Raw genomic sequence first — 25429 nt, 5'->3', positions numbered from 1 at the left:
TCCCTGTTTCTCTCCATCTCTGTGTCTGTGTCTCTCTCCCTTCCATTTCATGTATCCCAGGCTGGCCTTGGGACTTCTGATCTTCTGTCTCTACCTCCTGAGTGCTGCGTGATTATAGCTGTAAGCCACCGTATTGTTTGTTTGTTTGTTTGTTTATGCATCACCATCTAGGCCTTGTACACAGAGAAACATTGTCTCAAAAATAAAACAAAAACAGTTAACTACTCTTTATTGATGGAGGAGCTGAGCCTCAAACCAATTTTATTTGGTAGGGTCACAAAGGCAGAAAAGTCCTGTGACTTGGAGCTCAGGTATTCCTCTATTTCTGATATCGAGAAGAATGGTCTCAAGTGGACGGTAGTGGGTCTTTCTCTTGCTATTTTGATTGTGAGCCTAGCCTCTAATGCCTGAGCCATCTCTCTGGCCCTAGCATGCCTTTCTCAAAGGATTAAAGACTCTGGAGTAAACCGTCGAATTTACTTCTATAGGATCCTGGTTTAAGGGGCTACTTGCCTTGGCACTAAATTAGGTGTGTTTTCTTTCTTCCTCCCCTCCCCTCCCTACTCTGCCTCTTCTTTTCTTTCTCTCCCCCTCTCTCTTGAATATCATTTATTTATTCTGCTACAATTTCATACACGTAAATGATGTATTTGAGCGCACTCTGAACTCTCTCTCCTCGCCCTCAACACTCCAAGGCATCTGCCTCCCTCCCTTCATGCCTTCTCTTTTCTCTGTCTGTCTGTCTTTCTCCTGTGACCACTGAGTCCAGCTAGTGTTGCCTGCTGGAATGCTGGATGATCCTGTCATCCTGACCATGTGGAGGTCTCGTGCATGTAGTTACAACTACAGTAAGCTCAAGGGCCACGTCACACCAGCCTGTCGCAACACTGACCACCTTATTCTCCAACTCTCGCATTCTCTCTGTCCTTTCTCCAGTGATATGCCCTGCGCCTCGGAGAGGTTGCCTTGCTGTCTTTTGAGTCAGGGGTTTCACTCTGTAGCCCAGGTTGGCCTAGAATTTACAAGAATCCTCCTGCCTCAGTCTCTTGAGTACTGGGATTAAAAGGCTCTATGTTGACACACCCAGCTCATCCCTTCTTCCTAATGGAGGCTGTTTTTCTAAGCACTACTTGAAAAGACAGCAAGTAGGTGTTGGTACTTTTTTTTTTTTTTTTTGCACTCAATAAGTGCACTAAACTTATTAGCCCTGAGAACTTATTTTAATTTTATTAAACCTATATCGGGGCCTGTTTATATATAGGGGGATGGGATGAGGAAGGGGGATATTAATATAGTTTACAATCTCTTCTGTAATGGGCTATAGAAGTTGTTGAAAATACTAGAAAGTAGGCTTTATCCAAAATGTGAAGTAGATATAGAAAAAAGAAAGGCTTGATATGAACCAAGATGCCCTTTTGTTTGCAGAAATTTACAGAAACAGAAATTTACCTAATGTGATTAGCTAGTAGGTTGACAAACTAATGAATTCAGTGCCTGTCAGTTTGAATTTGCACACTTCCAGGCTCCTGGCTCGATGACTCTCCCATGGTCTAATAGACGCAATTTACATATGCTAGAGACATTTTTTTGTGTATCTGGGTACAGTAATTGGTATTTCATAACTTATAATAAAATTTCGTCTCATAAATTTAAACTAACACGTGATGCCTTATGCTAAAGCCAAAGCTGCTGCAGTTCAGTAGAGCACAAGAAGAGAGTTAGGGTGTGCCATCGCGGCCCGAGGTGGTGACCAGATTCTAGATGACAACTTCCATAGCATTACCTTTGTACAGTCTGTGGCAGTAAAGGCACCATGCAAATGATGTTGACTTTTCAGAAACTTCAGGGAGGTGATTTTACCAATGATAATTTTTTTTTTTTTTTTAAGGGAAGAAATTCAGATGCAAAGAGCTGAAACAGAGCCAGCAGTGGCTCAGCAAGTAAAGGCACTTGCTGCGGAGCCTGGTGACCCGAATTTGATCCCTAGGACCCACATCGTAGGAGAGAATTGACTTCCAGAAGTTGTCCTCTGACCTCTGAATGTGCCCCCACAACACACACACACAACCATAAAATGTAACAAAATGTTTTTTGAAAAGAGGGCTATGTCAAACATTTGACTGCAAAAATAAAGACGTGTGTGTGTGTGTGTGTGTGTGTGTGTGTGTGTGTGTGTGAGACATGTGTTCAGGTGCCCTCAGATTCCTGTGGAGCTGGAGTTACAGATAGTTGTGAGTTATCTGCCTGGGTTCTGGACCTGAACTCAAGGCCTCTGGAAGAGCAGCAAGGACTGGTGACCGTGGAGCCATCTCTCTATGCCCTCATCTTAGCTCATTTGGTTAATTTTACAGATTTTTTTTTTAAATGATGAGACTATTTTTTGGAATGCAGTGTTAATCTAATCTGAGTTTTTAGCCTTGCTGGATATCCTAGAGGAAAATAAGTGTATTTTTAAGTTAAAAAATTATACATTATAAAAGTCAGTTTTTAATAGCTATTAAATTATGAGATTATTTGTGTAAAAGATAACTAGATAGCATGAAACATTACACATTTTTGTTTTTGTTTTTTGAGACAGGGTTTCTCTGTGTAGCCTTGGCTGTCCTCAACTCCCTTTGTAGACCAGGCTGGCCTTGAACTCACAGACATCCCCCTGCCTCTGCCTCTGCCTCTGCCTCCCTGAGTGTTGGGATTAAAGGAGTCCACCACCGCGCCCCGCTAACATTACACCTTTGATAGAAAAAAAACTGCTTTTCGCATAAGCCACCTACGATTCTTTCTACGTATAATGCCGCTTTTTGATAGCTCCCACACAAGAATGCAGAGCTCAACAGCACGTACCAAGTTAAATGTTACTTCAGTTTTAAATGAATACCACATTTCAGAAAAACCTCTCAGAAGCCCTGAAGGGTTTTACAGGTAATCTCGTCCAGTATCCACGCCCTTTTCTTTCTTTTGGGGACAAAGAAGAGAAAGGCAACAGTGCAGAAGACAGCAACAGGGCTCAGAGATTCTATTTTAATTGTTCTCAAAACATCTAGGTTTACAGAGCGAGAAGCCAGCAGGAGTCAGCACTTTAAGTACACTATTTCTTTTTATTTCTTTTTTTATTTTTTTAGTTTTTCGAGACAGGGTTTCTTTGTGTAGCCTTGGCTGTCCTGGACTCACTTTGTAGACGAGGCTGGCCTCGAACTCACACTGATCAGCCTGCCTCAGCCTCCCAAATGCTGGGATTAAAGGCGTGCACCACCACGCCCAGCCTGGTCCACTACTTCTTGAGGTCTCACTTCAGCTGTTTCAATTTTCGCCCTATCCTCTATTACCAGTTTTGCTTTTGCTTTTCCGAGCGGAATTTTTGCAAAATTGAACGCTAAAAGTGTCCACAAAGGCTCCAACCGATTCACTGTTCTAAGGTTTTAAGCTAGATAATTTTAAAAATGCGTCTAATCTTTCCTAAAAACAAAGTTTGAAATTGCCAGGGGGAAATGCGGGTTCACGGCATTTCCACATTTTAACTTTTGGCCTTGATTTTGCTAATTTACAATCTCTGTGTGGAACCCACACCTTTAAATATTCTCGCCCACGTGATAATGTTTTTGTTTTTTAAAAAAGAGGTAGCTCTAAAGTACAGCCTATTCTGGGAGAGATTACGTCAGCGCCAGCAGTTACAGTAAGTACCGTATTGACGCTACTTGCTTTAAAGATAAATATTTGAAGAGATAGGCAAGAACAGTACACACTCGGGTCATTATTTTTCTCTGACTTAATACACTCAGTTCTGTTGATGCCGGGTGTCTGAGAACTAGCATCGGGAAAAAAAAAACCAAAACCCCTGTTGTTTTATTTCTCAGAATAAAGTTGAGCAGGGCGATTAAAGCATGCTGCCCTCCTATTCCTTAAAGACAGCCAAGCTACGCAGGACCAGGAAGCGTTTAGAGCAGTAGTGCGGCTGCGCGGCCTGCGTGGGGTTCAAATCTCCTGCCTTTTCCGCGAGCGACCAGCAGGCGGCGCTGCGGGCAAATGCAGTCACGTCTCCCTAGGGCTCCGGGAAACACCGTCAAAGGGCGGGAGGTGAAGCGGGCTGATGGGCGTTCTAGCCTCGACTGCCCCTGTCTCTATCACCCTTTGTCCTCCAGCCTCCGCCGGGCTCTGGGCCTGCGGGCCTGGTTGCTAGGCGGAAGCTGGGCGCGGCGTCGTCCTCTGCTGCTGCCCGGGAGTTTGAAAAGTGGCTTAGCCGGCGGCAAAAGGTGCCGGGGGCGGCGGGCTTGTTGGGCCGCGGGGCAGGGCAGCCAAGCGGAAGGACGGGTTAGGGCCTGGTCTGCGGCTCGGGAAGCCAGGCCGGGCGCTGCGGAGCCTCCGAGGCCTACGGGGGTCCGGCCTGCTCGCCTCACCCAGCTTCTTCCCTGCAGACCCCCCCGCCCGCCACCGCCGCCGCCGCCGCCGCAACCATGGTCTCCAAGCCCGACCAGCTGCTCATCGTCGTCTCCATCCTCGAAGGTGAGCGGCTTCGTAGTATTATTATTTTTTTTTAAACTGCTGCTTCCCGAACCTCTGCAGAGTAACGAGTGACCCAGGCTTTGTTAACCTCACGGACCCTGTCATCTCTGCTTTTGTGGTCCCCAAAGACTTGTTCGGTTGCGCGGAGCGAGGTCTGTTAGGCAATTGATTTAAACATCTCTCCGGGGAACGGGAGTGCTATTAGGGATAAGTGATATTTAGCGTGAGTAGCCGCAGCCCCAGAGAATGTAGAAAAAAAACGATTTCCATCCGAACCAGCCTGTCGATGGCTTTTATATATGAGCTAAAAGTGCCTGCAAAGCACGTTCTGTTCAGCAAGTCCCCGCTGATGCCATTTGTAAGAACTTTGCCATTGACTTTTCATACAAGCTTCGTTCCGTTTCAGATGTATTGCTGGGGCTGTTAAGGTCTACTCAATGATCCATACATGTTTGTTGAGTGAGTGACATTTGGTTATCGGGGGATTTGCTGAATGTCAGGCGCTGTGCTGGCAGTGCAGGTGGCTCTAGGTCTAGAAGCTAAGAGATTAAAGTGGGCTGTGTGTCAAACTGGGATGACCACCTTTTCTGGGGAATGTTTTCTCGAGATAACATTTAAGTGGGTCTTAACGCTAATTAGGAACGGACCAGATGACAAAGGCTGGGCGGCTGGTCTGGCTGCAAAGAGCACTTAAAGGTGTGGGAAAAGGGGCTTGCTTTGCTCTCAGATATTTTCAACCAATGTTGTTGCTTCTGTTCAGTGTGTTTAGCTGATGGCGGCAAAGTGGAGTTGTTTGGTGAATTGGAACAGGTTACCAGCACTAGGGAGTCATCTGGAGATTTTAACCGCAGGCGTTGGTTTGACTTCACTCCCCTTGGGAGAAGTCTGGTATTGTTTGAGGAGAGAGAAGAAAAACCGGCGCAAAAACAGTTTCTGAGATTTGGAATAAGAAATTGATCAGATGCTATTAAATAACAGAGACAATAATAATTGTTCCTTTACTGTTTAAAAACACAAGACCGAGCAGGGAGTGCCGGCTCACGCCTTTCATCCCGTCACTCAGGTGGCAGAGGCGAAGCTAATCTCTGAGATCAAGGCCAGCCTGGACTGCTAGTGAGTTGCTGCCACAACCTCTCCCCCCCCCCTGCCCAACAAACAAATCACACACACACACACACACACACACACACACACATAAACAAAACCCCCACAAGACTGAAATAATCGAATTGGTTCATAGGGGCTGTTAAATTTAGAACCGGACCCTTCTCTATGAAAAAAAAAAAGTTGTGATTCTCCGCCTTCCATGATATAAGGCTCTGTTTACTTGGGAGGGGCAGGTTAGTGTGCAGGGCACTGTGTGTAGGGCTGCACTGCTATAAAAACGTGGTACAGACTGTAAAGTGCCTTCTGTCCTGAGCGTGACACAGACAGGGGGAGAAGAAAGTCATTTCTGGTGACTAGATAAGCCATGGTAAGAGGGATGAACGTGGTGGGTGGAACAGGTCTAAAGAGGAAGGTGGGTATTTAGGAATAGTGTGCTTGGTCAGAGAGCACTAGAGTGAATCACTTTTGAGGACCTTGAAAGAAAGCCAAGGAGCTTAGAGTTGTTATTTTAAGAAAAGGGTTGATGGCTGTAGTTCCAACTAGAGGAAAGGACTTCACTTGTGTTCGGTGTAGGAAAGGGAACCAGGCGTCAGGGATGTCAGTTAGGTTGCTACCACAAACATACCTAAGACTGGCTCCTCGCCCCAGCTCTAGTAGTGTTTGCATGCAAGCTGGGTACCTGGGACTCATCACCACCCTCGCGTCCCTTTCCGCCCCCATCTTCCAAACAGTCCCCAGGTGTTGTCGATTTTATTCTTGGTGCTACATACACACTCTGAGACGAGTCTGCCCTGCCCGCCCGCCTGCCTTCTGACGTCATTATCACCCAGCCTGTAGTAATGATCTCAGTCTCTTTTCTAACCATGTTCTTCCTTTCCAGAACCAGCTACTGCTCTGAACCACCTGGCAATAATCTTTCTGATTTGTAGATGATGTTTTAAAATCTTTTAGAGTTCTAAGGGATAACGTCTACCCTCTTAGAGTAGCAAATATGACCCGTTAGGTTTCGTATGTCCCCAGGACTCTAGCTGTATTGAGCTACTCATAATGTCTTAGCCACGTTTCTAGAAATGTTCTTTATGAAAAGGAACAGAATTTGTACATTGGGCAAAATCACTGCGTGCTAAGTTCCAGAATAGAAAGACAAGGCTTCTTATTGTCAGCCCGGGGAGGAAAGGCTTTATCTCACAGTTCATCATTGAGGGAAATCCGGCATGAACTCAAGGCAGGAACTGAAGCACAGTCCATGGACGGGGATGCTTACTGCCTTGCTTCCCATGGTGTCCTCAGCCTGCTTCTATTGTGCTGTCCAGGACCACCTGCCCAGGGGTGGCACAGCACACATCATAGCCCAGTATAACATCATTAATCAAGAAAATGTCCCTCCGGGCCATGGTGGCACACACCTATAATCTCAGCACTTGGGAGGCAGAGGCAGGCGGATTGCTGTGAGTTGGAGGCTGGCCTGGTCTACACCAAGGCTACACAGAGAAACCCTGTCTCAGAAAAAAAAAAAAAAAAATAAGAAAAGAAAGTGTCCCACAGATGGACGCATTTTTTTCAATTGAGGATTCCTCTTCCTCTATGACTCGACCTTATGACAAGTTGGAAAAAAACAACGAAACAACAGCAAACCCTAATCAGCACAGAGTTTAAAATAAGAGCCTCAGGCTGGCATCGTTAAAGGACATTTTAGATTATTTGTGTACTTTTGTGTCTGTGTGAGTGTATGCACATGTGTGCACACCTGTTCATGCCTTTAGAGACCAGAAGCCAAATTCCTCAGCCGCTCTGCCTGTTCTCCTGCAGCCAGGAGCCAGCACACCCCAGGAATCCTGGGGTCTCACAGCTGATGTTATAGGAACTGCCAGGCTTGCACCTGCCAGCTCCAGACCTCAGGACTGAGCAGCAAGCACGGCCTTAGCCACTTCTCCAGTCCCTCAGCTGACATCTTTACACTTGCAATCACATTTTTTCTTTCATTTTGTGACTGATTTTTGAAATCTTCAAGATGAACTGAATGCTGCAACAATTTCTTCTCTTAGTCTGGATGTTACTCATGGAATCCATCCCTGGGCAATTCTTTCTTTCTTTCTTTCTTTTTTTTTTTTTTTTTTTTTTTTTTTTTTTTTTTTTTTGAGACAGGGTTTTTCTGTGTAGCCTTGGCTGTCCTGGACTCACTTTGTAGATGAGGCTGCCCTTGAACTCACTGGGATCCACCTGCCTCTGCCTCCCGAGTGCTGAGATTAAAGGCATGCGCCATCACGCCCGGCTCCCTGGGCAATTCTTTCAGTGCCTCATTGGTGCAGTCCTGGTAATATTTATCTTCGCCAGGCACTCCAGTTTTCCTTTCTCTTTGGCGGGGAGCCTGTGTGTCACAGGCTGGCTTGTGAAGGAGGTAGGCCTTGGGTCACAGCAGTGCCACAGGTGTGTCTTGTGGCAATGCTCTCCAGATGGTACAGCTGCTTTTCAGCTTTCTTCTGCTGAGAGCCCCTGGTTTTGTTTTTTTCGGGGTCTCATCATCCAGGCTCTTTGTTTCCACTTTGCAAGTGTTGGGTTATCTGTGTCTACCATCTCAACAATTCTGCGTCTTCCCACCCACTTAATTACTAACCAAGGAGATTTCATGGGGTGACTAGCAGGGGAGGGAGGCTGTTTATTTAATAGTGGTTAAATTTCTCCTTTCTGTAATCCCTCTCACCAGAGTGAAAAGCCAGAGTAATTGCCTCAGTGCAAAATTGTTAGGGATTCTTACTTTACTTACTCCCAGTTTTGAAACTTTTCTTTCCATTAGACCCTTGGTTTTCTTTTTAGGGCAAGTATGCATTTTATTCTTTCTGAACAGGCTCCCCTTGATTCATATTCACATTAATGCTGGAGAAGCAATAATTGCTAAATTATGGCTTTCAGTTACGGAAGTAAGTGCAGATGCATTTGTGAGATAGTTTATGCAATGTGTAAGTCAGCTACCTGGAACATTTATCTATATTTAAAACATATACTAAGTGATCCTACTTGATTTCTGTATGTTTTTGTATTCTTTCTTTAGGTCGCCATTTCCCCAAACGTCCAAAGCATATGCTTGTGGTGGAAGCAAAGTTTGATGGAGAGCAGTTGGCTACTGACCCCGTTGACCACACTGACCAGCCTGAGTTTGCTACTGAGTTAGCCTGGGAGATCGACAGGAAGGTTCTTCATCAGCACAGGTGATTTGTGTCGGCATCTTTGTCCTTTTTTATAGCATTTAAAGTAAGTTGTGTAGCTTATTGACTGTGGTGACAATCATATTTGAGTATGTGTGTACACGTGTGCACATGTTTTGCTTTTGAGGCAGAGTCTCTCTCAGTTTCATTTCTTGTTGTTGTGATAGAGTGCCCTGATGAAGGCACTTTCAGGGAGAAAGGGTGATGTAGCCCACAGCGCAGGTTACAGAAGTCGTCATTGCGTGGAGGCCAGGGTTGAGTGATGTAGCCCACAGCGCAGGTTACACACGTCATTCATTGCAGGGAAGCCAGGGTTGCAGGGGCTTGAAGTAGCTAGCTAGCAGCTAGTCACAGCCCGTCTGCTGTCAAGAGCAGACAGCGATGCGTTGGTGCATGCATGCTTGTGCTCAGCTCACCATATGCAGTTCACGGTACCCTGCCTGAGAAATGGTATTACCCACAGTGGGTCAGTCTTCCCACCGCAAAGACTTAGAATGCTCATTTATCTTTAATAAACTTCATGACTAGAAACAGCCAAGAACAACAGTACTTTTATTTATTAAATGATTTAAAATATATTTCTAAGAGCTGGGCATACATAGTACAGTTTGCCTCTAATCCCACTACTCTAGAAGTGGAGGAGTTTAAGGCTAGCCTGGGGTACATAGAACTCTGTCTCAGGAAAAAAAGAAAAGAAAAAATGAATCTACTACTCTGAAAACTCCCACATGATCACTTCAGTACTAAATCTAATCAGAACAGAAAATTAACAAAATTCAAGAATTCTTATTGCCGGCAGGGCGTGGTGGCGCATGCCTTTAGCCCCAGCACTCGGGAGGTAGAGGCAGGCGGATCCTTGTGAGTTCGAGGCCAGCCTGGTCTACAAAGTGAGTCCAGGACAGCCAAGGCTACACAGAGCAACCCTGTCTCGAAAAACCAAAACAAACAAAAAAAATTTTTATTGCTAGATTAGAACATAGATTTATTTGAAGGGCTATTAAATTCTTAGTAAATGTTAACGGGTTGGTTTTCACTGGCATTCAGAGTGTCTGCTTGGGCTGAGCTCTCTTATGAGCTGTAACTGTCTCAGTACCATGCGAGATAGTACTTTGATAACGGTTCCATGAGATAAGTGGCAGCAGCGTCTATTCAGCTCTGTCCATGAGCTGGGATAGGGCTTCCCCGATGCACAGAGAGGCCACACGGTACCAGTTACTGCCAACACAGGACACTGCGAAATGTTGCATTCTAAATTTTAGTAGTTAGATTTTTATGACGCTTAATTCTTAAGTTTTCTTCTTTAGCTACAAAGAACTCTGTAAGCCAGTACGTATCTTTTATATGGGATAGTACTGTATAAAAATAATTTTTGTTGTCATTTTTAAACATTCTTGATAGTTTCTGACTTGCAGAGGACTGGATATATCACAGGTGCATAGGAAAAATTGACCTAGTTGGTAAACAGATAAGTAGATTAAAAAAAAAGTTATTGTTAAAGAATCACTTGGGCCAGGCATGGTGGTGCACGCCTTTAATCCCCAGCACTCCGAGAGGCAGAGGCAGGTGGATCTCTACAAAGTGAAGCCAGGACAGCTAAGTCTATACAGAGAAACCCTGTCTTGAAAAACCAAAGTGAGGAAAAAAAGAAAATATAGACTAGATATAGCTGGCCTAACAATCATGTAATCTGGATAATAACATTTTCTTAAGACTAAGAGAAAGTAAGCTTAATGTAAGAAGACTCTCTTATTTTTCCCATGCAGGTTACAGCGAACTCCTATCAAACTCCAGTGTTTTGCCTTGGATCCTCTATCTTCTGCCAAGGAAACCATAGGCTACATTGTTTTGGACTTAAGAACGGCTCAAGAAACAAAGCAGGTATTGTCCTTTTGGCTTTGTTAGTTATTGTGATGTTGATGAACGGAAAGAAGAGGATTCTGGGCCAGTTGCAGAGCACAGCCCCCAGATGGCACACTCATGGCTGCTGCTCCACCCTAAGCCTCCACTGCTTCTTACCTTGGCCCTAATAACTTCCTACTTGGCCTTCTTGCTTCCTAGTTGTGTATTGTTGTAGCTGAATTACTCAGGCGTGTCTACTAAATCCTGACTAGCGATAGTCTGCCTTCCCTAGTCTTTCTCATGAGACTTGATACTTTCCAGCACATGGAAGACTGAGGCAGGAGGATTGTAAGCTTGAGGTAAGCCTGGAGTACATACTAAGACCTTGCCATCTCCAAAATAGCTCCTAAAATCTGACACTTAAAAATTTGTGTCAAGCCAACACAAATGGATTTTAGAGATAGTTTGAAGTAGCAGCAGCCTGATGCTGGTGCTCTGCCTTGTACTGTGAGCACGGAGGCCTCTGCCCTGTACCTGGGAGCACTGAGTGCTGCCTGCTGTGTGGGATTTCACTCCCCATGGCATTGTAACTTCTCAAAACAGCAACAGCCTGGCAGTGGTGACACACACCTTTAATCCCAGTTGTGGGAGGCAGAGGCAAGTGGATCTCTGTGAGCTTGAGACCAGCCTTGTCTTCAGAGGGAGTTCTGGCCAGACCTACACACAGAAACCTTGTCTTGATCCCTACCCCTGATGCCCCCCCCCCCAAAAGTATTAAACTAGACAATGCTTTTTGCTGTAATAAAAACACAGAGCATGTTTCAATTGGTGTTGCTTCTGGCTCTGCCATAGGTCTCAGGGTTAAACCTACGGCCTCCTTCTGCTGGCCTTGCATCCTACACTGAGCTGCATCCTTTCCTTTTACTTCTCTTTTGAGACAGTCTTACTAAGTTACCCCTGCTGGCCTCAAAATTCTGTAGTTTGTAGGCCTCACCTCCCAGGTCATTGAGATTATAGGTTTGTGCCACCAGGCTTAAGGTTTTTTTTTTTGATTGTGTCTCTTTCAGGCTCATGTAAATCTTATCTTTCTTTTATTATCACAATAATGATATGGAGCTTAAAAAAAAAAAAGAACCTAAAGGTTTTCATAGTACATTGCAACAATAACTCATTTAAAGACAGGCATGTGGACCAAGGCTGGCCTTGAACTCCTTGCTTGGTTTCTCATAGTGCTACATATGTAGGCATGCACCACAATGTCCAGCTACATTTAAAAATAATTTTTTTAACTTTAAAATTATTGTCCTCTCAATCTCTTTCATTGTTTTTCTTTTTTTCCCCCATTCTTTCTTTGCCTTTAAAAATTATTTGTGTGTGTCTGAGTAAGTGTGCTTACATGTGAACACAGGTGTGAAATGACACTCCTGTTGACAGGTGTGAAATGGCACTCCTGTTGACTGGTGTGAAATGGCACTCCTGTTGACTGGTGTGAAATGGCACTCCTGTTGACTGGTGTGAAATGGCACTCCTGTTGACTGGTTCCTGCACCTGTGGTGCACTTTGTCCTGGCTTGAGCCATGTGTTCTTGCTGGTGTGGGCTGGGATTTCTGAGGGTGCTGTCTTGGCGTGGGTAGGTAGGTTAGTCTATCCACATCCTCTGAGAAGGCCCTTCTTGTCAGAACGTGGCTCATGATGCAGAACTCATTGTGTCTTTTCCTTAACATTTTATACCACTTAGTAGTAGTGTCTTGGTCACTGTTCTGTTGCTATAAAGAGACTGTGACAACTCTTATAAAGGAAAACGTTTAATCGGGGCCTTGCTTACAGTTTTATAGACTTAGCTCGTTATCACCATGTTGGGGAACATGGCAGCAGCTATGGCAGGCATGGTGAGCCTGGTGCTGAAGAAGTAGTTGAGACTGACATCCTGATTCAAAGGCTGAGAAAGAAGCTGGATCTGGTGTGGGATTTTGAAACATCAAAGCCTACCTCCAGTGACACACTTCCTTTAAGGCTATCCCTAGTCCAAAAAGGTCACACCTCCTAATCCTTCTAATTCTTTGCAACAGTTCCACTCCCTGGTGCTTTAGTAGTCAAATATGGGAGCCTATGGGAGCCATTCTTTTTTTTTTTTTTTTAATGAGTCCTCCGAGGGGGTGCACCGTTCCTGGAGGTCCTGCAATACCCGGTTAATGCGTGGAGTGGACAGAGCAAGCTCCTATTCCAACTCCTACTTCCAGAAATCCATTTAATATATTGTCCTCGGATAGAGGACGTATCAGATATTAAACTGATAAGAACAGATACTACACTTGATCTTAGCCAAAAGGCCGAGATGATGCCGTTCTTATCACAAGTCATAATGTTTTCATTTTCTTAGGTGTCATAACAAGACAGAGGAGAAAGCAGAGGTCTAAGAACACTAAGCAAAGGATGATTAATTGGGCTTTTATTACTGAGGAGTGCCATGACACCAGACAGAGGCTGAAGGGCGGTGTATTGTCTCTCCCCTGATAGTTACCTGGCAAAGTGATGGGAACAAAGAAGACAGTCTGAGCACTTGAGTGTGTTTCTCAGAGGGACACTTAGCTGATGGCTTCCCAATCAAGATTTTTTTTTTTTTGAAGAAAATGTGGAAAGAAACTTTGTTGTGTTCTGAGACAGGGTGTCACTGTGGAGCCTTGGGTGGCCTGGAGCTCGTTGAAAGGTTGACTTGCCTCTGCCTCTTGGGCGCTGTGAATCAATGCTGCGCACTATACATCAGGCTTGTTTTCCTAAGAGGTGAAAAGTACTGAAAAGGATGACGGGAAAAAGTGAAAACCCCAGAGAGAGCATTCTGAGAATTTGTCCCTGTAAATTTCATAGTGCTTTCTGTTTTGTTATCTAGGCACCCAAGTGGTACCAGTTGCTGAGCAACAAATACACCAAATTCAAGTCTGAGATACAGATAAGTATCACTTTGGAAACAGACACAAAGGCACAGGTGGAGAGTTTTAAAGCAAAAGGAGCCCCGCCTCGGGATGGAAAAGGTGGGTGTTGTTGTTGTTATTGTTGGTATTTTATTTTTATTTTTTGAGGTAGGGTCTGAAGTGACCAGGTTGGTCTGGGCCTCACTGTGTAGCTGAGACTGGCCTGGTACTCCTAATCCCCCTGCCTCTGCTTGTCGACCGTTTGGGGTAGAGGTGTGCATTGGCGCATGCAGTTTTGTGCATCTTCTCATAAAGACTTTCTTGCACAAGGTCCTTTGTACACTCACTTTAGGAAGGGTGATGTCTCAGGAGCTGTGTGCAGGCCTATAGGCTGCTTTACCTAGTGCTTCAGGTACACACAAGATTATGAACCCAGGTAGCGTGTGCAACACTTGTTGACAGACAGTAGCTCTGAAATCTTAGAACTGGGGAAAGCTTTTGTTTTCCTAACTTGATATATTCTAGAACAGAGAATTTTGTATCTTAAAAATTGTTACTTAAAAAACATTTCCTTCCAGGATTGGTATAGGAAAGTCCTCAATGTATTATGTTACTGTGTAATTATGGCTTAACAAAGTTTAAGTACATTTTCAAACTATTTATTCGTTTATTTAGAATTAGAGTCTCATTGGCACCTGAGGGCTGAGATTAGAGCCATGCACTAGAACACCTGGCACACTTAGCGAACACTTTCAGCATCATAGCAAAACTGGAGGGTACAGAACGCTCCCCATATCCTCTGTGTATCTTCACAGAGACTACACATCCACTACAACTCAGCACCTCGATGGTGGTGCAGTTGATGAAACATCATTGATGCATTCTCACCAGAAGTCCAGGCTGCATTTTAGAGTTCAATGTATACAACACACACACACACACACACACACACACACACACACACTGTGTGTCTGCATGTATGTCTATATATTCCACGTGTTCTTGGTGCTGGTGGGGCTTAGAAGAAGTTCCAGACAGTTATGAGTTGCCATCTGAATGCTGGGAACCTAACCCTGGTCCTTTGCAAGAGCAGCCAGTACTCCTAACTGATGAGCCATCTCTGCGGTTCAGATTTCACTTTTGGTGTTGTCTTTTTTTGGGTTTTAATAACTGTATGCTAAATCGGTGGTTTTTGCTTGGGGTGATGCCTTGTACCCTATGTAGTTGCATTCAAAAGACGGTCACCATTTGGTACCTCTTGTGCTCTGCCTGTTCAGCCTTCCCTTCCCATAGTTCTTGGCTGTAGTTTAGGTCCATCCAGAGAATTCATGTGATGGGGACTTAATTTCCAAAGTCTTAATGGGATTTGCAGTTGGAACCTTTAAGAACTGACTGAGCTGCAGGGCTCTGCCTTTATGAATATTAATTCTGTTCATGGAGTAATGGACCTTATTTTACCAGGAGAGTGGGTTAGTTATTATTAGAGTGGGGCTGTTTTTGAAGTCATGTGTCCTGCACTCCCTCAGGACCTGAAGAGTCCCTGTTACTAAGGGTCTTACTGAACAAGGCTCCTCATGACTTCCCTGCCGTGAGAACTGTAAGATATTTTCTCTATAACTTATCTAGTCTCAAGTATTGTCATGCAGTAACAGAAAATGCACTAAGACAGCTACTGATCTTCCTTGCTATCTGTGTGGCTTTGCCTCTCACATGTCATACCAGTGTTTCTGGCACAGGAAGATAATTCTGGTTTTATCTGGTATTTCCTATGTTTCATTTCTTGGTTCTGTCACTCCTCTAAGGAATGATACTTCCTTTTTCTAAAAATGTTTAGAAGTAAAAGCCCAGGTGCTAGGTGTGTCAGTTGATATTTCCTTACTGTTTTCAAAACCATTTTGTGGACAGTTATGTAATGTGTGCACATGTGTTTACATGCACATACATACATGCGTATGTTTGAATACATAAATAGTCTTAGTCTATAACAGAATGAACTGAGTATTGAATAAAGAAGAAAAGTGTCTTGGAGGCTTGGAAGTCTGAGAAGACACCAGCATCAGATGTGTGTTTTACTGATTTTCTTCATATGACAGAAGGCCACAGGCAAGAAATGCACTCCCTCTGTCTGCCCCTTAGTGAGTACAGCAAAACAGCAAGTCCATTCTTTTTCTTTTGTTTTGGTTTTGTTTTGGTTTTTCAAAGCAGGGTCTATGTACCCTTGACTGTCCTGTAGTCACTTTGTAGACCAGGCTGGCCTCAAACTCACAGTGATCCGCCTGCCTCTCTGCCTTCCGTGTGCTGGGACTAAAGGCATGCGCCACCACACCTGGCTGCAAGTCCCATTCTTAAAGAGCTGTCTTGACTTCTCCACCTCATAAAGACTCTTGCTTTTTTTCCTTTTTAGATTTGTTTATTTTTCTGTGTGTGAGAGTTTGCCTGCATGTATGTGTGTGAATATCACCAGTTTTCAGAAGTGATCATCGGATCCCCCAGAAGTGGAGTTACAGATGGTTGTGATGTGGGCGATGGGAACTGAACCCAGGTCCTCTGCAAGAACAGCCAATGCTCTTAACCATCTCTCCAGCCTGAGACTTGGATCTTAATACCATCATCACAATTACTATTACGTTTTAGCTCCTGAATTTTGCAATAGACACACAGGAACTATAGCATAGATATACCTGCTTGCATACATTTATCCATATGTTTTTAATATTATATAGCATATATTCAAATTGACACTCTTAATTCCTTTCTGTGTTGTAAGATTTTCCTTCTTTCCATACTTACAGCTGTTTCCTTGGTTGTAAGAGCCTTGTGCTTTCTGTTTATTTTTTTGTTGTTTTGAGATAGTCTTGCGATATAGTATTCACTGTGTAGTCCATGCCCATAAATTCATAGCAATTCTTCTGCCTCAGCGTCTGAATGTTGGGGTTATAGCATGAGCCACAAGCTGGAGAAACCTATTATAGATACTATTTTTAACTCCTGAGCTCTTGGCCTTATCTCACAGTGGCTGCCTGTGTTAAAGTGCTTAGTGTATCCAATATCGCTAAGTGCTTTACTTTCAGGGTTTAATTTGATCTTCAGCAGCCCATAAAAGCTTTGTGAAAGGAAAAATGGAGGCTGCAGAAACTACAGTTTTCTGACATGGTAGTAAATGGCCCTGGGCTTGGGGTTGCGGCATCTGGCTTATGTGGCTACTCCTACCCGTAGGCTGTTGTCACCAGTGTTACATCAACTCAGTGCTTTGGGGTGAACTCCAGGAGAGGGACTGCTTGCTCATGGTCTGAGTACACAGATTGTTGTAAGCCATGCTGGAATCCATGCTAGTTGTGGTAAGGGGACCCTTCCCCAGGAACTTCAGACCCCGCCCCAAAGACCCCAGTTTGCTTGACTAGACCAACTCCATGACAGGCTTCAGGTTTTCATTCTGACTAACTAGGCCAAGTTTCCATGGACAGCCAATCAGCTTACAGGTCAAAATGACCAGATACCATGTTTTTATTACTTCATGGCCTTGGTAAAGAACACAACTGGTCCTATCCGATCAAACTAAAGGCCACCTCCTGAGGAAGAGCCAAAACTTCAATGACTTAAAAAGTCCCCAGTAACCAAACAAGCAGCCAATCTTGAATCCTGTCATATACTCTGACTCAATTCTGACCAATCAATTAAAGTTTGTCACAAATCTCCCCTGACTGTAAATCGAGCCTGCGTGCTCATTTCACGGTCTCCCTCTAGAGGAGAGAGGCAATGCCAGCATGCTGGAATAAAAATGCTCTTTGCTTTTGCATACTGCCTTGGGGTCTTTCTTTAGTAAATCACCCGGACCCTAACAGAAACACTGGGAATGCCCACTTTCCTGCATTCCCCCAGCACTATTGTCTAATTCTAGTTTTGTGTTGTCCTTTTCCTTTTCCATCTTTTATCAGTTTTTAAGTGCTTAGAATGGACCAGGCACTGTGACAAAGGCCTGCAATCCCAGCGCATAAGAAGCTGAGATAGGATAATTATTCAAGGCCAGCTTAGGCCACGTAGTAAGTTCTAGGGCAGATTGGGTAACAGTAAATTCTGGACCATGCAAGGCTATATAACAAAATCCTATCCAAAAATAATAAAATAAAATAGTTTATGTGATTGACAGTCTAACTAGTTGTGTTTTTGTCGGTACAGTCCCTGCCAGCCTGCCTGGAGAGGACCTGCGGGGCATTGTTGCGGTGTTGAATGAAGAGGGAGGCTACCATCAGATCGGGCCAGCCGAGCACTGTACTGACCCCTTTATTTTGTCAGTGACCATAGCATTTGCTACCCAGTTGGAACAGGTGAGTCACTCCCTCAGACTAATGATTTTTCTCAAAGAGTTTTGAAATCAGGCCTGGCCTCTGTGAGCACTTGTGCTCATATGGACACACCCACACATAGGCACACACCCTCATGCACGTTGCTGAAAATAAGTATAAAAATCCTTAAAAATGTTTTCACGTTAGCATTTTTGTTGTACATTTCAGTATCTTGGCAACAAAAGACTAAATTAATTTCAGAGTTAAGGAGACTAAGCACCAGTAAACAGTGTTTGCACTTGTGTATGTAACACTATAAGGAGTAATGCAAGGAACTTCTACATTTGCTCTTTTGAAGAAATTAGCAATGTCAGGAACATTTGGGTCGGGGATTGTATTTTACTGTGTATATGCTTACAAACATTAGCCTGTTGTCACCTAGGAGAAGACAAAATGTTTCTGTGTCAGAATCAGAGGACTTTTACACCCGGCACCCTGAACAACGTAAAAATCAGCATATTTTCTTCAGCTTCTCCTATCCAATCCTTTTGTTACATGTTTAATTGCTATGATAAACTGTGAGCAAGGCGACTTACAGAGGAAAGGCTTTATTTGGGTCTAACAGTCCAGAGGGATAGGAGCCCATCGATACAGGCAGACATGGCAGCGATGGCAGGTATGGTGGAAGGGGCAGATCTGTGACCTTCCCACATCTGGGAACAGGAAAAAGGAGGATGTGACTGCTCACTGGTGGCATTGTTTCTGTTTGGGTGCTACTAAGGCACTTGGTGTTTTCTTCTCAGCACTTAGTCAAAGGCAGGGAGAAAACATCTAGTATAAACTATGGTCCCTTTGTAGAGGCCAAGCAGCTCCTGAGAAGGGTTCCTACAATAGTGCACAGACGAGCGGCAGCCTGGTCACTCCTGATGGTGAGCCTTACTGTCCTCTCAAAGGCTTCAGAGCTTTGAATGAAATGCAGTCTGGATTCTAGGATGCTAAGGAGCTTCTGCAGACTCTCGGCCTGTAGTAGGAATTACTTAGAAGCTAAATGTTCTATGAAATATATAAAAGCCACAGTAATACAGCATTTTTTCATCATGAGAGAAAGTAAATACTTCCTCTAAACTTATCTGAGGTTCAGACCAGTACATGTTCCTTCAGATATTGTCCCATTCTTTTTGGTTTTTTGAGACAGGGTTTCTCTTGTAGTCTGGCTATCCTGGACTCACTTTGTAGACCAGGCTGGCCTCGAACTCAGAGGTCCGCCTGCCTCTGCCTCCTAAGTGCTGGGATTACAGGTGTGTGCCAACACGCCCAGCTTATTGTCCCGTTCTTACTGACCATCACCCAGCTCTCTGAGCGGTGCGTCATGGCATGTTACTCTGTCCTTTCAACATTACTAAAACAAAAGGAGGCGTAGAACAATTAAGTCATTGTCGCACGGTTTCATAGCTAGACTGAGAAGTAGTTGTTGGAATTTGACTCCAGAATTAGTGTTCTTTATACTAAAATCCTCTCGAACATAAATACATTAAAATGTAGGTTAAAATAATCAGTGCACATTTATTGAATATTAGATGTCCAATGCTGTGATGTTATTATAAGTGGTGTTATTTTTAGAAATTTTTTAAAGAATGAACTATATTATAACCTTGAAAATTTTTAGATTATTTCATACAAATGAGTGTTTTGCCTATATGCATGTCTGTGCACCATTTGTGTTCTTGCTACCCACAAAGGCCAGAAGAGGGCATCAGATTCCCTGCAATTGGAGTTATGGATAGTTGTGAGCCATCATGTGGGTGCTGGAAATTGAACCTGGGTCCTCTGAAAAGCAGTAAGTACTCTAAACCACTGAGCCATCTCTCCAGCCCTGTATTAGAACTTTTTTTAGCCTAGCAGAACATTTTACTTAAATTTCATAACAGTGTGTCATTACCTGCATGACCTATGATACCTGACTGTATTTAAGCCATTTCCTGTTGAGACAAGAAGTGTTCCTAGCTGACTGCTCAGCAGTGTTGTAGTGACCATCCAGAGCCTGTTAGAAATGGTTTGTATCTTGTGTATTGGCTCATGCCTGTAATCCCAGCACTTGGGAGGCTGAGGCAGAATTCATTGAGGACAGCTTTGGCTCTAGCAAAGCTGAGACCAGCCTGGGCTACATGAGACCTTGACTCAGAAAACTAAAACAAATAAAACACAAAAAAGATGATGTTTTCTATCTTAAAAACAAAAATGCCATCTTTTAGTCATATGTTGCCATGAAGCCAGCAGCTAAGAAGTATATTTCTGTATATTGTGCCGCCTCTAATGCTTTGGTCTTACATTAATTTTTTGTTTGTTTGCTTTTTCTGTCTTTAAATAAAAGGCATAAAATAACATGCTAATCTATTAAGTGGCTTGAATTAAGACTCTTATTTTAATCTTTTCTCATTTATGGAGTGGAGCCTTTTGCTAGAATAAGGATCAGAGATAAAGTATATGATAATAAGAAAGACCTAATTTAAAATACATGGTTCCTTCCAAAATGAACTTTCACACATTCATGTTGAATCTAATGACAGCCTGAAAACAACAAAGTCTTTGGTCTCTTCAGACTTTTCTTTTGTTAAATTAATTAGGTAGTGTCTCTTGTAGCCCAGGCTGGCCTCAAACTCACTTGCAGTCGAGGATGTCCTTGACCTTTTGATCATCCTGCGTTCTTAAGTACTTGAATTACGAGCTTGCATCACAAGTTCTTTGAGCATTTAAAAAATTTAATCACTCATGATCATTTCTAGTCCCATCCATTTGTCCACAAATTTTGTGATTTTCTTGTTTTTAATAGCTGAGTAGTATTCCATAGTGTAAATGTACCACAGTTTCTTTATCCATTCTTCTACTGAGAGACATTTAGATTGTTTCCAGGTTTTGGCTATTATGAATAAGGCCGCTATGAACATGGTTGAGCATATGTCCTTGTTGTATGGTGGAGCATCTTCTGGGTATATTCCAAGGAGTGGAATAGCTGGGTCTTGAGGAAGCCCTATTCCCAGTTTTCTGAGAAAGTGCCAGATAGATTTCCAAAGTGGTTGTACAAGTTTGCATTCCCACCAGCGATGAAGGAGTGTTCCTCTCTCTCCACATCCTCGCCAGCATGTGGTGTCACTTGAATATTTGATCCAGAAGCAGAAAGATTCACACAGTATATACTTACTTATAATTGGGCATTAGCCCAAAAGGCATGTCCCACGAAAGTCTTCATTTACCAGGAGATTGGGATAGATGTGAGGACATCCTACTGAGACTCTAGGTAAGAGAAATATAGGAGATGGGGAAATATAAGGACCCAGAGGGTCCTAGAAACCTACAAGAAGAACAAGAACATCTTGACAGGTGGATTGGGGCACAGCGGGGCGTGCTCAAACTATTGCACTGACCAATGACAAAACAATAGTAAACATTGAACCCCTACTCTGACCTACCCAATGGACAGGACATTCTCCACAGTTACGTGGAGAGCAGGGACTGACTTTGACATGAACTCTGGTGCTCCATATTTGACCACCTCCCCTTGGTGGGGAGGCCTGGTGGCACTCAAAGAAAGAATAAGCAGGCTACCAAGATGAGACTTGATAGCCTATGACCATATAGTGGGGGAGGAGGTCCCTCTCAGTCATAGACCTAGGGGAGGGGAATAGGGTGAAAACGGGAGGAAGGGAGGAATGGGAGGATACAAGTGATGGGATAACAATTGAGTTATAATCTGAATAAATTAATAAAATTAAAATTAAAAAATTTAATCAAATTAGGTAGCTGGATGTGGTGGTACAAGTTTTTAATCCTAGTGTGAGGGAGGCAGAGATAAGCAGATCTCTTAGTTCAAGGCTATCCTGGTCTTCATAGTAAGTTCCAGACCAGCCAGCACTACATAGTGAGACTGTCTACCCCACCCCCAAAAAATATTAGGGGCTGAAGAAATGGGTCAGTTGTTAAGAGCACTTGTAATTCTTTTGTAGGACCTGAGTTTGGTTTCCAGCACGTAATTCCAATCCAGGGAATTCTTTGCCATCTTCTGGCCTCCACGGGCATTGACTACAAATGGCGAATTTACATACATGCAGGCAAAACACTCACATACATAAAATAAAAATAAATAAATCATTTAAAAATTAACCAGATGAGTAATTTGGGAGTAGTTACAGATGTAAGCAGCGTGGTACAAGCCTAAAATCCACCACTCAGGAGGAGGCTAAGGCAGTTTCGAGTTTCAGACCAAGTTGTATTATAGAATGACATCAAATCTCAAAAAATACCCAAAAGTGGGCATTGTAGCTCAGTTGTAAAGACTTGCCTAACACTTGTAAGACTTTCAATTTTGCTCCGAGCAGCATTGCGAAAAGAAACTACTAACTAAACAGAAAGAAGAAAACAGGGTAACTTGGCAGAGCTCTAAATTTTCTGTATGGTTAATTTTAAGACTTGAAATCAGTGAACATTCTGGAAGATTTGTAGAGTGCAGCAGTCACATGTGGTGTGCCTTGGGTTCTGATACTCTTTTTCCTTTCGTGTTTAGTTAATTCCATGTACCATGAAGCTTCCAGAAAGGCAGCCTGAGTTTTTTTTTTACTATTCATTACTGGGAAATGATGTTACAAATGAGCCTTTCAATGACTTGATCAACCCAAACTTTGAGCCCGAGAGAGCATCTGTTCACATTCGCAGCAATGTGGAGATACTTCGTGCATACCTGGCTCTTCATTCTAGGCTGCAGGTAAGTGTTTCTGCAAAGTGTTTCCTACTGGAGATGTTTTTATAGCACTGAGCAGAAAGCTGAGGTTATGCCTATCCTGTATTGTGTTTCCATAGGAGAAATGGTTTTGCCTTGTTAGTTATTTAGGTATTAAAGTCATGATGACATCAGAATCACAGTTGCGTCATCGTATTTTTAAAGTTAACACATTACCAGCAGCTACTAAGAAGAGATAGATCTATTGGCTATCGGCGTATGTTGGACCTGTGCCTACAGACAGGCTGTCTTTATTGTTAGTGCAGGTGGCAGCTGTCAGTACATAGATTGCATTCTTCAAGGCAGAGTATACATTTTTATGAAGCCTGCCCACAGGTGCTTCTGTAAACATGTTTCAGTTGGATTCTGTTTAGATACAGACTTGGAGACCAGTAGAAGTGAGTCAATAGAAGTGATCAGATGAATATGTAATGAGATGCCTGTGTAGCCACATAGCTCTTCACAAAGAAATCTCAGTCAGGATGTGTTTGGGGGCTTGTGAGAAGAGGTACGAAATCTTTTTTTTTTTTTAAGGATTTAATTATTTATTATTATGTGCTCTGCATGTTTACCTGCGCGCCAGAAGAGGGCATCAGATCACATTATAGATGCTTGTGAGCCACCATCAGGTTGCTGAGCATTGATCCCAGGACCTCTGGAAGAGCAGATAGTGCTTTTAACCCAATAGACTTTATAAAATATTAAAACTTGGGAAAAAGCACTCTCAGTTTTATTCTGTATCATATCCTTAGCAAAAGGATTGACCTACCTGCTTCTAAAGTACATTACAGTTATGAAGGTAGTTTGTTGGGTAGCTGGAGAGATGCTCCAGTGATTAGGAGTGCACACTGCCCTACAGAGGACCAGAGAGTCTCAGCACTAATGTCAGGTGCCTCACAGCTGCCTGTAATCCAGGCTGGTGAAGATCCCATGTCTTCTTGTAGACTCTGGGCATCTGCGCTCGTGTATATTTAATTTAGAATATACAAATAAGTTTAAAAATGAATAAATGAATGAAAATGTATCGTTTCTAGCATATGAAAAGTATTATATGTAAGTACTGATGAGATTGCTCAGTGGGAAAGACCTGAAAAAAAAAAAAAAAGATCCCTGAAACCCACGTATTGGTGGAAGGAGGGAGCTGTCTTCTGACCTCAACACTTATCTCTCTCTCTCTCTCTCACAGACACACACACACACACACACACACACGAACACACACACAAACTACCAATAAACAGGCCAGTAGTGACTTCATTTCTAGTCTTGTAAAGAACTAATCTAGCTAGGCTGTGCTAGAAGCATTTGCTTTGCTGCCCAGCCATGAAGATACACGTTTGGGTCTCAGCGCCCATGTAATCCACTGCTAGTGGTTTCACACCCAGTAACCTTGACCATTGTGGGCAGAGACAGGATGATCACCAGGGCCTGCTGGCTGCTAGCCTCACCACAAAACATGAGCTGCAGATCCAGGGAAAGACCCTGCCTCAAAAGAATATGGAGGAAAGTGATGAAGGTGGACCCTGATGCTCCCCTCTGGCTGTTACAAAGGTGTGCATAAACTACACACACACACCACACAATAAGAACTAAAAAATGGGTTCACAAAAGATGTCCCCTCCAGCAGCCTTACTGCTGAATTACAGGGTTAGGGTTGCATGCATCTGTATCGCTAGCAGCTGGAAGGCAGGTCAGGAGGGCTACACACAGTTCAGCAGCAGCTCTGCATACGCAGTGAGAAACTGCTACACATGTGAAAGGAATATTATGTAGTCACTTCCTGTTGTCTTCTCATGCATTCTCCCAAGGCGTGAACATGGTAAAGGAAAAAATAGTTACATGTGTGCGTGTGGTATCTTTAAGGGATGTTGACACTGAGTTCTGGCTGGATTGTCATTGTCTATCAGGCCTTCTTTCCCAGTGGCTTACTGTTTCACATTCTGTTTAAGAAACAAAATCTGAAAGCAAGATGGAAAGAAAAAGGAACATACTAAGTATGTTTGTGTGATTAATATAAAAATTATTTGTGGCTTTAAAATCCAAACTCTGACTGACCCACTGACTTTTTCAAAAGAACTCGGCATAATTAATATGACAAAGAAAAGTGCTTGATGTATTTCATTCTATTTAAATTCACACTTATTATACAACTTGTATATTCAAAGCAGTATAGGAAAATATTAAGTAAGCACAGCTCATTTATGACACTAAACATGGCCAGTAACATCTAAGTGTCCTTGGCGATTGAAGAAGTGGAAAAGGTAATAAAACTGAGTCACTAGTAAACTGATTTTTCACCAGTGTTGACAGTCACGTGAGAAGTCAGTGAGTTAGCCCAATTCATACTTTCATTCTGTCAACTATTTTATAACTTGTTAAAAGTTTATGATATTTAGGAAAAAAGGGGAAATGTTTTGTTTATTATTATTTTATGTGCATTGGCACTTTACCCACATGTTGGATCCCCTAGAGCTGGAATTACAGACAGTTGTGAGCTGCTATGTGGGTGCTGGGAACTAAACCTTGGTCCTCTGGAAGAGCACCCAGTGCTCTTAACACCTGAGCCATCTCTCTAGCCCCAGAAATGTTGTTTTAAATAAAATCCTGACTGTTCAATTTTACCAATTAAGACTCATGAGTTAGATGCTGGGGTGAACACCTGCTAGCTCAGAAAGACAGAGGAAGCACCTAGCTGACCTTCCTACTCAGCTCACGTCCTGATGGAAAAGACCCAAAAGGCTCAGCTCACAGCCCAGGAGGAAAAGGCCGAAACCCAAGGCCAAAGGCTTGCTAGCTTAAAGCCCAAAAGCCACAGGCCAA

At 43.3% G+C, this 25429-nt stretch overlaps 1 protein-coding gene and 1 non-coding gene across 2 annotated transcripts in view; one reads left to right on the top strand and one right to left on the bottom strand.

Moving 5' to 3' along the window:
• The first annotated feature begins 4424 nt into the window (after positions 1 to 4424).
• Cep120 (centrosomal protein 120) overlaps positions 4425 to 25429 on the top strand; it is a 66228-nt gene continuing 45223 nt past the window's right edge. Inside the window, exons 1-6 of the mRNA XM_051163168.1 lie at positions 4425 to 4497; positions 8654 to 8810; positions 10571 to 10685; positions 13534 to 13675; positions 17732 to 17880; positions 22397 to 22594. Of these exons, the coding sequence (XP_051019125.1) occupies positions 4449 to 4497; positions 8654 to 8810; positions 10571 to 10685; positions 13534 to 13675; positions 17732 to 17880; positions 22397 to 22594 (810 nt within the window). The 5' untranslated portion in view covers positions 4425 to 4448. The remainder of the gene's footprint in view (positions 4498 to 8653; positions 8811 to 10570; positions 10686 to 13533; positions 13676 to 17731; positions 17881 to 22396; positions 22595 to 25429) is intronic.
• LOC127204819 (U2 spliceosomal RNA) lies at positions 12798 to 12988 on the bottom strand. The gene has a single exon (XR_007832520.1). It is a non-coding gene; the product is annotated as a U2 spliceosomal RNA (small nuclear RNA).

The sequence above is a fragment of the Acomys russatus genome, chromosome 20 (assembly GCF_903995435.1).
Source record: "Acomys russatus chromosome 20, mAcoRus1.1, whole genome shotgun sequence".
NCBI classification, from domain to species: Eukaryota; Metazoa; Chordata; class Mammalia; order Rodentia; family Muridae; genus Acomys; species Acomys russatus.
Note: the sequence above shows the minus strand (reverse complement) of the source record. Positions and strands in the feature narration are given on the sequence as shown.